The 13,440-nt window shown below is 40.5% G+C and overlaps 1 protein-coding gene across 4 annotated transcripts in view; it reads right to left on the bottom strand.

Moving 5' to 3' along the window:
• Positions 1-13,440, bottom strand: part of MTR (5-methyltetrahydrofolate-homocysteine methyltransferase) — a 1,497,716-nt gene that overhangs the window by 730,390 nt on the left and 753,886 nt on the right. For all 4 annotated transcript variants that reach the window (XM_073627630.1, XM_073627629.1, XM_073627631.1 and 1 more), the window contains one exon: positions 12,118-12,258. In XM_073627630.1, the coding sequence (XP_073483731.1) occupies positions 12,118-12,258 (141 nt within the window). The remainder of the gene's footprint in view (positions 1-12,117; positions 12,259-13,440) is intronic.

Here is a 13,440-nt window from a genome sequence, read left to right as displayed (position 1 = left end):
CCACCGTACAGCGAAGAACTACAAGTAGCAACCTGCCTCAGTTTATACTACTTGCTGCTATTTCTTTTAGTGAGCACTCTCCTCTCATAACTGTCATCTGGCTAGTTATGGTGATTTGCAGCTTTCTAGGAAGCTGTTTTTCTGATCAACCACCCGATGACGAGATGATTCCCGTGACCTATTATCCGCAATTTAGGCGGCCTACATCTCGTCGTTTATCAACAGTTCAAGTTTGTTCAGTTAAACTGTTCATTTACAAAGCTATGAGGACACTGCTTTCTCAGACCCCATGCATTATAACCATAACCAAGATCTCAACTCCAATTCCTGGAACTACCACTAGATGGCACTGCTGCGCAACTTTCCACAAGAATGAATCTTAAACTGATGTCATACAATGTGAGAGGCTTGAACAGCCCCTACAAAAGAAGAGCTCTCTGGAAATCAACCTTAGAAGAGAAATGTGACATTCTATGTGTGCAGGAAACCCATTTCGCCAGTGACAACTCCCCGAAATGTACACATCCCAAGTTTCCGCACGTATTTATGGCCAAGAATACGACAAAGAAGAATGGAGTAATGATTGCATTTAGGGACACACTAACCTTCTCTCTCTTACAGGAACATATAGATCCCCAAGGTCGCTTTCTGATCGTAGTCGCAGAACTGGACCACATCACATATACTATAGTTAACTTGTATGCACCTAATGTTAGATTTCTAAGATTTATTCGCAAAGTTGTAAGTATGGCTAAAAAGGTACAAAAAGGCAACTTAATAATATGTGGTGATTTTAACTCGATTATGAACGCAGAATTAGATGTGTCCTCGATGGCCTCTAAGCGGCGGCCCTCTCTAGACTCGCTGTGCCACGAAGAGAGGCTCTATGACCCTTGGCGCTGCCTTAGAACCACCGAGAGGGATTACACATTTTATTCGGCTGTACATAAGAGCTATTCTAGAATAGATTTTTTCCTCACGGACCTGTATACTCTGCAAAATGTCCAGAAAGCTGACATCCACAATATCACATGGTCCGACCACGCTCCAGTGACTATTGAAATTGTGGATGCCAAAAACACTCCCACAAACCATTGTGGCGTAACAATACGTTTCTTTTATCACACCCCAAAATCAAAGACGAAATTGCAGCAAAGATCATGGAGTTCTTTCAATTCAATAATAATGCAGATTGCTCACCTATGACCATCTGGTGTGCACACAAAGCATTCGCTAGAGGCGCCCTTATACAGGTAGCCTCTAGGGAAAAGAAAAAGAAACAGCAACGCATGACAAAACTACTTGAGAAGATAGCAGATCTGGAAGCGCAACACAAGAATCCTGCTACCTCCTCAAGTGAAATACTCAAGAGCCTCAATAGCTGCCGGGAAGAAGTAAGACAGGAAATTAGAGCGGACTATGATACTTTTTTCAAAAAACTAAAAGTCTCCTACTACTCCCAAAACAACAGAGCAGGTAAAATCCTAGCCTCCCAGCTTAAAAAAAAAAACAGGCACGTTCTAATCTCAAAAATCTCAGACATCACAGTACCAAAGCCCTACACCACAATCCCAAAGATATCGCCAACGCCTTTAAGGACTATTATGAATCCCTATACAATCTCCAGACGGACCCAAACACTTACCAACCCTCGGACATAGAGATTGACGAATTCCTACAGACTGTTCACCTTCCCTCAATAGACAAAACTTCCCTACAAAAAATAAATGTGCCCATCACACTCACAGAGGTTGAATCCGTTATTCATTCTCTACTCATGCACAAATCGCCAGGAGCAGACGGGTTCTCCGTTGAAAATTACAAGGCTTTCTCTGCCATCCTGGCCCCTGAATTGGTAAAAATATTCAATATAGCAGCCTCTGATGGTACCTTCCCGAAAGAAATGCTCCAAGCTATCATTATCACTATCCCTAAACCTGGTAAAGACGTAGCGGACCCACAAAACTTCAGTCCTATTTCCCTACTAAACTCCGATTTAAAGATCTATGCAAAAAATTTTAGCAAACAGACTTATGGAAATAACCCCCTCCCTCATAGGACTCGACCAAGTAGGTTTTGTAAAGGGCAGACAGGCACCAGATGGGACGAGGAGGATGTTAGACCTCCTGCGCATATCAGAATTAAGCAAGCAGCCCAGCATCTTTTTAGCATTAGATGCAGAAAAGGCCTTCGACAGGGTCCATTGGGGATACCTGTCAAGGACCTTACTCAAGTTTGGTCTTTCAGGACTAATACACTCAGCAATTATGTCCCTGTATTCAGACCCATCTGCAAGAGTCTACACCTCTAGCTTGCTATCCGACCCCTTTGCACTAACGGCACCCGGCAAGGATGCCCATTATCCCCAATTATTTTTTCTTTGGTCATAGAACCACTAGCAGAATCTACTAGAGCTAATGACAAAATAGAAGGCATTAAAGTCGGTTCTGATAGCCACAAAATAGGACTGTTTGCGGACGACATAATCCTCTCTATATCAAACCCAGCCACTTCTTTACCCATCGTCAAAACGCTATTACATAAATTCGGACAAATCTCCTTTTATAAAGTTAATACAACCAAAAGTTATGCACTCTCGCTTCACATATCAAATGAGAACAAAAGCAGGTTGAAAAATATTTTTCCTTGCAACTGGGACCCACCTTCCATTACTTATCTTGGTGTGCAGCTGACTTCCACTTCCTCCAAAATCTATTCCCAAAACTTTCCACCATTATTAACAAAAATTGAAGAGGAACTACATCAAATTACCAAACTACACCTTACCTGGTTGGGGAGGACAGCTGCATACCAAATGCAAATCTTACCAAAACTCCTATATTATTTCAGATCATTACCTATACCAATCCCCCAGAAATTTTTTATACAACTAGAGAAATGCCTGAAAAAATACATATGGGGGGTAAAAAACCCAGAATAGCATTGGCCCACCTCTATAAACCTAAACATCTAGGGGGAGTAGGGTTACCTAATGCACAGACTTACTATAAAGCTGCAATACTGGACCAAATGAAATACTGGTTCTCCTGCCAAACAGACAACCGCTGGTCAGACATTGAACGCACCGTAACACCAGGACATGACCTCCTTGCACTGGCTATAGCAGCCTGTATACATTGCAGACCAAACACCCCACCTTACTCAACTATACGAGCAACGATAGATGCCTGGTCCTCCTTAGTGCATAAACACCTAACAGACACCCCAATTAGAAAACTAAACGTACCACTGGCATCCTACGAATACCTAATCCCAAACTTCTCAGTCCAACCATGGAAATCCTCGGGAGACAACTTCACCACACCTGCTCCACCTCATCAAAATGCGATAGATAGATATAGAGCATACCAAATACACCACTACAAGAGCAAAAACCCAATACGACAGTTAGCCATACCACAGATTCTTTAGCAAGACTTCTAATAAGCGTAAGGGAATATCGCTCTTTTACAAATTCACCACCCCCCTCTACTTACACTCCAAAACCCCCAGCATGATGAAATGGGAATTTGAATTACAAAAAGAATTTTCTATGTCCCAATGGCATGAAGCGATAAAATACAATCATAAATCCTCAGCATGCGTAGATCACTGGGATAATGCACAAAAGCTCTTACATAGATGGTACATTACTCTGTACAGATTAAACAAAATGAACCCTAGTATTGCACCTCTCTGCTGGAGAAACTGTCAAGCTATTGGCAATATCCTCCATATATTCTGGAACTGTGCAACTATAAAACCTTTCTGGCAAAAAATACAGTCACTAATCAGAAAGGTGACCAGCTCTGATTGTACCATCAACCCTGCTCTTGCTCTTCTAAGCTTAGGCATCGAAAACTATCCTCCCCTGAGGAGAAAGGTAGTCACCCACATTTTGTTTGCTGCACGTATAGCAATAGCCAAGGAATGGCGTTCTACTTCACCTCCAAAAATTGCAGAAGTCATATCGAGAGTGAATGCTCAATACACTATGGAAAAAATCCTAGCATATACAGAAAGAAGAACCCCGAGTTTCCACAAACATTGGGAAACTTGGAGTTCCTCTAAATATGCCTCCTCACATGTATGAAAACTATTCCCAATCCTCCACTACTGAAACACAATCATCAAAGGTCTAGTGGTACAATCCAATATTGGATATGGTCATATATGATATGGTATTATACTAAGCACACAACATAGCAATACTATGTGGTTTACCTATTAAAAGAATGAGAAAGTCTAACTAAGATAAATCAGTCATTCTAAGTTTATTATTGGTTAACGACAAATTTACTGGGAACTTACGTGATCGTATATTTGAGGGGACCCTCAGTAAGGTTCTCTCAGGGCTAACTTTGAAAACTTAAGCAGAAAGTCTGTTTACAGTGTGTACCCACAAGGGGTGACAGGCTTGACAAATGTACAATGCTTCATTGAGGATATTTCTTAGTAACCCTACCAGTTAATCTGTTTTATTCTATTAATGTAGTAAGCTCCTGAATGGCGAACAATATGTACAATTGTGAAATGTAAAATCTGCTTGCATTTTGTATATTTTGGAAAAATACCAATAAAAATCTATTGTTTAAAAAAAAAAGAAAAAGGCTACAAGAAAAAAGATCTAGAGAAACTCAAAGAAAGGGTAATAATGATGAACAAACCAGAAGATGGATATAGCTTTTATCACAGGGTACAACACACAATACAAGACCTTGGAAAAAGTAGTAAGAAAACACTGGTCCATGTTACAATCAGACAATGTATTAACAATTCTACCCCATCAACCCAAATTTATCTACAGAAAAGCACCCTCCTTGTGAAACAAACTTGTGCACAATGCCTTAGATCCATCCAAACAAATCAAATTGTTTAAAGAACTAAAAGGCTTTTTTTTTTTTTTTAAATGTGGGAAAAATCTTCCCTGCAAGTACACATGTAACATATTAGAGTGTCCGTGTCAAAAGCAGTATGTAGGAAGAACGACAAGACCCCTATTTGTCAGAATCCTAGAACATATTATTATTAAAAATGGGTTCAACAAACATAGCGTATGAAGGCATTTTAGATATTATCACAAAAAAGATCAATTGGCTATTTTTTACGCTATAGACAAAATTTAAGGTAATTGGAGAGGGGATAAAAAGAAAAAAAAAATCTCTCAAAAAAGTGGATATTTATGCATAATACCCTCCAACCTGAAGGGTTAAACAGACACAGACCTTAAATTGTTTTATTACTAATTATTGAGCAGTTCCTTTTTACTGACACATTCATTGGCAGTACCAGTATTTTTTTTTTTTTTTTCCAATCATGTTTTCAAATTATTATTTTTTTTCTATTAGAAAACAAAAAATTATATATATATATATATATATATATATATATATATATATATATATATATATATATATATATATATATATATATACACACACACACACACATTAATATATATATATATATATATATATATATATATATATACACACACACATTAATATATATATATACACACATACACATACATACACACACATCTTTAATTCCCACCATAAAAAAAAATATATATATTTTTTTTTAATTCCTTTAATAATGTATTCCTCAATACCATTTCCCAAGTATACCATCTCCTCCTAAATATAATATGCCTTTGGTCCACATATTTTATTATATATATTTTTTTTTTTTTTTTAATGTTCACAAATTTACGAACATTTTACCCGTAAACATTAGTGGTACCCTTATATGGGATTATTTATATCATTTATTTCTAGACATTCGAGTATGTGTTTTTTTGTATGGATATAATATGTTGTGCCCCCCTTACAAAAATGAATGGGTTTTTCCTGTTGGTAACTGCAATCGGACCACCACGGTATAGGACAAAGGGATTTTATCTACCCATTAGAGCTATGTAATATGTGGGCCTATTGGGAGAGACCAAATGTGGGGTGCAGAAGACAGAAATACGGCAAATTGTGCCATTAAAATTACAAAACATTTATTCAACAATATCCCGCAGTATATAAATTCCCCGGACCAACAAAAAATGGCCACCAATCACAGGATCAAAATCTTCAGGCCACCAAATACTATATAATGGCAGGAAATGTAGCTAGATGACGCTGCTCCAGATGATGTCTTGATGACAAAATGTGTACGGCAGAGTTTGTAGCATTCCATCTAGCCATGGAACGTGAATCGTCCTGGCTTCCTGATTTTTGAACGTTTTAAGTATACAGGGACAATGGGAGTATGTTTCCAACTGTATAAACTAGGGTTGTCCCGATACCGATACTAGTATCGGTATCGGCACCGATACCAAGCATTTGCCCAAGTACTTGTACTCGGGCAAATGCTCCCGATGCTTCCGCCGATACCTTGACTGTCAGCGGTGATGGACGTGTGGGGGAGTTACAAGCTTCTCCCCCCGCGGCTTTCAGCTGCTTAGTGACATACAGCGGTGATCGGTGCTTGTAACTCCCCCATACACGATCACCGCTGACTGTCACCTCCTCCTCCTTAGTCCTCCTCCGTTCCTCTGTCCCCCTCCGCTGTCCTGCTCCATTGCTGTGTCCCCCTCCGTTCCTCTGTCCCCCCCCCGCTGTCCTCCTTCTTTGCTCTGTCCACCTCCCGCTGTCCTTCTTCTTTGCTCTGTCCCCCTCCGCTGTCCTCCTCCGTTCCTCTGTCCACCTCCCGCTGTCCTTCTTCTTTGCTCTGTCCCCCTCCGCTGTCCCCATCCGTTCCTCTGTCCCCCTCCGCTGTCCCCATGCGTTCCTCTGTCCCCCTCCGCTGTCCCCATCCGTTCCGGCTTTCCGTTGTCCCCCTCTCTCTTCGTCTGTCCCCTCCGTTCTGCTGTCTCTCCGCTGTGTGTATGGAGAGAGTCAGCTGACTCTTTCCATTCACATAACTGAAACATTGTAATCTTCTGTGATTACAATGTGTCAGTTTATGAATGGAGAGAAGCTGCTGTGTTCTCTCCATTCATTCTCAGTGCAGCTGAGGCTGCAGAGAAAGGGACTGGGGAATCTCTATCCTCAGTCTATTTCTCTGTCTCAAGGGGGAGATATCAGAGGTCTGTTAAGACCCCTGATATCTCACCAAAGCCCCCCAACGGGGCTGATTAAAAAAAAAAAAAAAAACACACACATAGTGCAATAAAGAATAAAAAAAAATTGTAAAAAATAATAAATGTAAATGAAAAAAACCAAAACAAAAACACACACACAGACACCGTTCACTATACCACCCCCCCCCCCCTCAAAAAAAAAAAAAAAACTGTCACGTGACATTAAAAAAAAGTATCGGTAATCGGTATCGGCGAGTACTTGAAAAAAAGTATCGGTACTTGTACTCGGTCCTAAAAAAGTGGTATCGGGACAACCCTAGTATAAACCTAATAAATCATTTGAAAAATGCCATTATGCTATGGGAGCATCTTTTTTATGTATCAGGGTGAAACAGATGATTATCTAAAGATCAAAGCAAGGAGAGATCTTTAAAGGTGCAGATCTGGAAACTGCCGCACTGTCAGGGCTGGCTCAGCCCTTCCTTCTCTGAGCTGGCCGCTCAGCTGTCGGCTAATTGCCAGCTCGCATCTCTCTCCACAGTTAACCAGCTGTTGTGGATCTGTTCGTCAGTCCCGCCTACTTAAAGATCTCCAGCTCACTTCATTCCTGCCTTCGCCTTGGTCACATCACAAGAAACCATCTCCTATGTTCCTGTTTAAAGACTGGCTTTGCTGACATCCCTTCTGGTTCCTTATCCTGCTTGCTGTTCCTCTACTTGGATCCCTTACTTCTGGCCTGGCTGATTACCCGATCTGGTTACTGAACTCTGGCTTGGCTGACTACCTGATCCGGTTACTGGACTCTGGCTATGCTTTGGCTACGCTTACTTTATTTAACTTTTTATTTTTATTAATAAACAAGTGTGATTTTACTGTACTTCTGTCTCGGTCTGGTTCATGGTTTCTGACATGCACAGTGGCAAACACTGTGAATGTAAAATACCCCTTTGCAGGGTGAATACTTCCTGTGAGTACTTATAGTGGAGCACCATAAGAAGCACCAGCACAGAGGCACGATCGAAACGCACTTGTCACTTTTTACCAAAGACTTTGTGTTTTCATATAAGAACTGTGCCATATAAATTTTGTTCACCGGATCACAAGTCACTTTAATTTAGGATTGCACTTATGTCACAATATGCACATGCATATGAATAATTAAAGTGGTTGTAAAGCTTCATGTTTTTTCACCTTAATGCATACTATGCATTAAGGTGAAAAAACACCTTGCACTCTCCGGCCCCCCCGAGCCCCCGTTTCACTTACCTGAGCCCCGAAACTCCGTGGGCGCGATCCCACGTTGCTTTCCCCCAGCTCCTGTGGGCTCTTCATTGGATGATAGCAGCACAGCCATTGGCTCCTGCTGCTGTCATTCAAATCAATGATGTGGTGCGCAGGGGGGCGGGGCTGAGTGATCCACTCGGTGGCTTTGGCCGCCAACTGTATCACACAGGAGCACGCCCGCAAGCTAATCCACTTGGAAGAGTGCTTCCCAGAGGGGTAGCTCTTGCGGGGAGGAGCCCAGACAGCCACCGAGGGACCCCAGAAGACAAGGATCGGGGCCACTCTGTGCAAAACGAACTGCACAGTGGAGGTAAGTATGACATGTTTGTTATTTTAGAAAAAACAAAAAAAAACAAACCTATACAACCCCTTTAATTTGTTATACCAATAATTGCATTTAAATCTGTCACTTTATCTAAATTTGCACTTATGTCACATTATGCATATAATAATCAACTTGCCAGAGTACTAGCCGCATTTTAGGCATCAGTCACTTTAACTTTATATGTTACATTCTTTTTGCATCAAGGCTTGTTCATTCATTTAATCAACAGATATTGGCTAGAGTGCATCATTGGAGCAATCGGACTTCTAGTACCATTTAAGAACAGTGCCGCACCTACTGTTTAATCTATCATACTGTTTTATCTACACCTGTAGTCTTTATCATACATTTTATCTGGATACGTAACTATGTTTTAATTATGTATCACTAAAATTTTATTTTTTATTTTCTTTTACTTGATGTACATAAGCCTTTGCATACCCAAACAGACTTATAAAACTCGCCATAACCTAATGTACCCTATGTTTTGGTCTTTATACATGATTTATGCCTAAGACTGGTCACCCTCTCTCGGTATACTATTTTCTGATATCTTTAGTTTTGTTTATTTGCAGTGAAATTTGTACCTCCAAAAATGTAATAAAATATGATTGATAAAAAAATAAAAAAGGAGATTTTCTATTTACTTTCACTCTTCATGTTAACAATAAGCATGGCATTGAGAGAGGGTCAATCTCGCACAGACAGCAATAACAACCTGACAAGTGTTCTAACACCTTGCCCTTGGTTACAGTTTAAATAAATGCGTACAGTGAGGAAAATTATTATTATTTGATCCCCCTGCAGATTTTGTAAGTTTGTAAGTTTGACCAGTTACAAAGAAATTAAGTGTCTATTATGTTTTTCATAGGTGTAATTTTAAATGATAAAGACAGAATATTGACCAAAGATTTAAAAAAAAAAAAAAAAAAATGATACAAATGTTATAAATGGAGTTGCAGTTCAGTGAGTAAAATAAGTATTTGATCCCAAAGCAAAACAATACTTAGTACTTGGTGGGGAAACCCTTGTTGGCAAGCACAGCGGTAAGACATTTCTTGTAGTTGGTTACCAAGTTTGCACACATCTCAGGAGGGATTTTGGTCCACTCGTCTTTACAGGTCTTCTCTAAATCCTTAAAGTTTATTGGCTGTTGCTTGGCAACTTGAAGTTTCAGCTCCCCCATACATTTTCTGTAGGATTAGAGAAACAGTCCCAAAGCATATTGTCTCCACCTCCATGCTTGCCTGTAGGGATGGTGTTCTTAGGATCATTGTAAACATTTTTTTTCCTCCAAACACTGCAAGTTAATGCCAAATAGCTAAATTTTGGTCTCATCTGACAACAGCATTTTCTCCCAATCCTTCTCTGAATCATTTAGATGTTCATTGGCAAACTTTAGACGGGCCTTCTTGTGCCTGACCTTGCGGGCGCTGCAGGATTTCAATCCATGGTGGCGTATTGTGTTACCAATGGTTTGTTTGGTGACTGTGGTCCCAGCTGCCTTGAGATCATTCACAAGCTCCTCCTGTGTATTTCTGGGCTGATCCATCACTTTTCTCATGATCACCCTTACCCCATGAGGCAAAATCTTTCAGACCAAGGGTGATTGATGGTTATGTTGGATTTCTTCCATTTGTGAATAATCGCTCCAACAGTTGTCTTCTTCTCATCAAGCTTCTTGCTGATGGAATTGCAGCCCAAGCCAGCCTTGTCTAAAATCTTGTCCCCGACGTCATTTGACAGCTCTTTGGTCTTGCCCATGATGGTGAAGTTTGAATGGAAGAAAGATTCTGTGAACGGGTGCATTTTATACACATAATAAGTTGTCACACCTTCTTAAATTGACAGGACTAATCTGTGTACCACATGAGCACATACTGTAGCCAGTCTGTGGGAGCCAGAAATATTGTTGGTAGGGGATCAAATAGTTATTTCACTCACTGAACTGCAACTCAATTTATAACATTTGTATCATGTTTTTTTCTGGATGTTTGATATTTGTTGATATTAAGTCTCCAGCATTTAAAACAGTGGTCCCCAAACTTTTTGGCACTGGAGACTGACTGCGTGGAAAAAAAATTATGCCAAGGTCCAAGGGGGATGCAGTTTTTCGTGGGCAATTTGTCTGGGCAATGGCTGGTGTTAGTGCTTCAATCATCATGGCACCATGGTTGATATGGTGTCAGGATGATTGAAGCACATGTAATATTCAATTAAATAGTTCAATGCACCATCATGCAGAATCAATAGGAGCCCTGAGCATGTCATTTGCCACTGTTGCCTCCCACCAGATGTCACTTGTCACGTCACCTCCCACCAGGTGCAGCTTGTCACATCACCTGCCACCAGGTGCAGCTTTTCACTTGTCACGTCACCTGAGTTCAGATGCAGTTTGTTGTGAAGCCTGCCTTCAGCTACAGTTTGTCACGTCGCCTGCCTTCAGACGCAGTTTGTCATGTGACCTGCCTTCAGGCGCAGCTTGTCATGTGACCTGCCATCAGATGAAGCTTGTCATGTGACCTGCCATCAGATGAAGCTTGTCATATCACCTGCCACCAGATGCAGCTTGTCACCAGATAAATTTATTACCACTTTCCATGTCACTTGCCACGTACATTGCCTGCCACCAGATGAGGATTGCCACATTGCCTGCCACCAGATGTGGAGTGTCACTTTCCACCAGATGTGATTACTTGCCATGTCGCCTGCCACCAGATGTGGATTGTCACTATCTTGCGACCAGCTGTAGCTTCCTACTGTTGCCTGCCACCAAAAAATACCAAATGCAGCTTGTCACTTTTTAAATGTAAAGGCAATTTGGTGGCAGACAACAATGACAGCAGATCTGGCAGTCTCTTCCCCAGCTTTTCAGCACATGGCTCACAGAGTGAGGGTGGGCAGTGAGAGATTATGTATTTTCTCTGCTACCCACGACTGCATAGTGAAGGCAGAACTGTGGTGATGCAGGGCGGGCGGTGAGAGATGTCATCTCTCTGCTCGTTTGCTCGCAGGCTTGGTCGCCCACCCGCCTAATGGCCAGCTGCACTTGCAGCCTGGCTACGGAGAAGCCATGGCTCGGTGGTTGGGGCCCCCCGATTTAAAATACACCTATGATTAAAATGAAAGACTCCTAATTTCTTTAAATGGGCAAACTTACAAAATCTGCAGGGTATCAATTATTTTCCCCACTGTATACAATGACACTGTTAATGCTGAAATACTTTAACCGGCATCATTTCCCTGGTTTGTTCCATTACATATAAAACAGACAGGTCTATCTCCAACTTGTGTGTACTATACTATGTAAATGTCCACACAATCTACTGAATAAATCTATTTTTTTTTTTATCACCTAGGCTGAGCTTCGTTATTTTTGCGATTACATGACTGTGTAGTGGCTCTGTGGACAAAGTTCAAAAATACACTGTACCTGTGTATATTTTAGAAGTTTCTCTGTTGCTTCAGAATCCTTGTTCCAGATGAGATCTTCACACAGCTGAAGAAGTTCTTTATCAATATCATCATAAACGGGAAGGCTTCCTGCATTTACGATTCCCATATCAAGCCCAATCTATTAAATTTAAAAATAATGTAATGTAATGTAAAAATAACACACAGCTTATGTTTCAAAGAACATCAAATGGTAAGTAAAATATGATTTTTGTCTTACCTGCAAAATCATTTTCTTGGACTACACTACAAGACACATGCTTTAAGTCTTATGCCAGTCATACATGGATCAAAATTTGTCTGGTTCAGCAGGGACTGCTGAACAAAGCTATAAGATTGGCCTTATAAAACCTTCACACACCCAGAAAGCTGCAATGTTGTTTTTACTTTCAATATGTTTTTGTTGGCATAAGCAAAAGTGACAAGTGTACACAAGCAGTTGCATCTCATGAAAACAATTGTGAGCAACCTGACCATGAAATGTAAGGTTTCAAACTAAAATAGTCAAAAAGGTTGAACAGAATGGGAGCAACAACAATGTACTAATACAAAGGATTGATACAATAAAACAGAAAAAAACAAATCAGAGTCTTAGAAGCCTGAGGAGGCACTTGAAGTGTAAATCTTAAACCCTCAAGTGTATTTTTTCCTAAGGAGTAATGTCTGTTGAGGCCCAAAGTGTCAGGAAGTCCCGAATCCCCTGCGAGTCCGAATCAAGGCCCCGAAGTGCCTATCCTGAACTGATTCCCAATGGGATCAGGCCCCAAAATGAGACAAACCAATAGCTCAATCTATAATCAAAGAGAAAAAGAAGAGCGAAAAGAGAGGCAGAAAGAATAAAAAAAAAAAAAAAGGAGAGAGACAAACCAAGCGGACAGAAGTGATGAGAAAGAAAGAGGAGGGCAGACATGAAGGAAAGAGAACAGAAAGAGACCAGAAAAGAGAAGCTAGAGACCAGAGTGGAACAATCCAACCTTAACATATGATAAGTTGCAGGTTCTACGGGAACGACAGTATGTACACCTTGAAAAAGTATTCACACCACTTGCCATTTTTCACATACTGTCATGTTTATTGGGATTGTATGTGATAGACCAACACATAATTTTGGAGTGGAAGGAAAATGATAAATGGTTTTCTAAATTGTTTGAAAATCAATATCTTTAAAGTGTGGCGTGCATTTGTATTCTGCCCCCTTTACTCTGATACCCCTAACTAAAATATAGTGGAACCAGTTGCCTTCAGAAGTCACCCAATTAGTAAACAGAGTCTACCTGTGTGTAAATTTAATCTCACTATAAAA

The sequence above is a fragment of the Aquarana catesbeiana genome, linkage group LG04 (assembly GCF_042186555.1).
Source record: "Aquarana catesbeiana isolate 2022-GZ linkage group LG04, ASM4218655v1, whole genome shotgun sequence".
Lineage (NCBI taxonomy): Eukaryota > Metazoa > Chordata > Amphibia > Anura > Ranidae > Aquarana > Aquarana catesbeiana.
The sequence above is the reverse complement of the archived record's forward strand: the minus strand, read 5'-3'. Positions and strand labels throughout refer to the sequence as shown.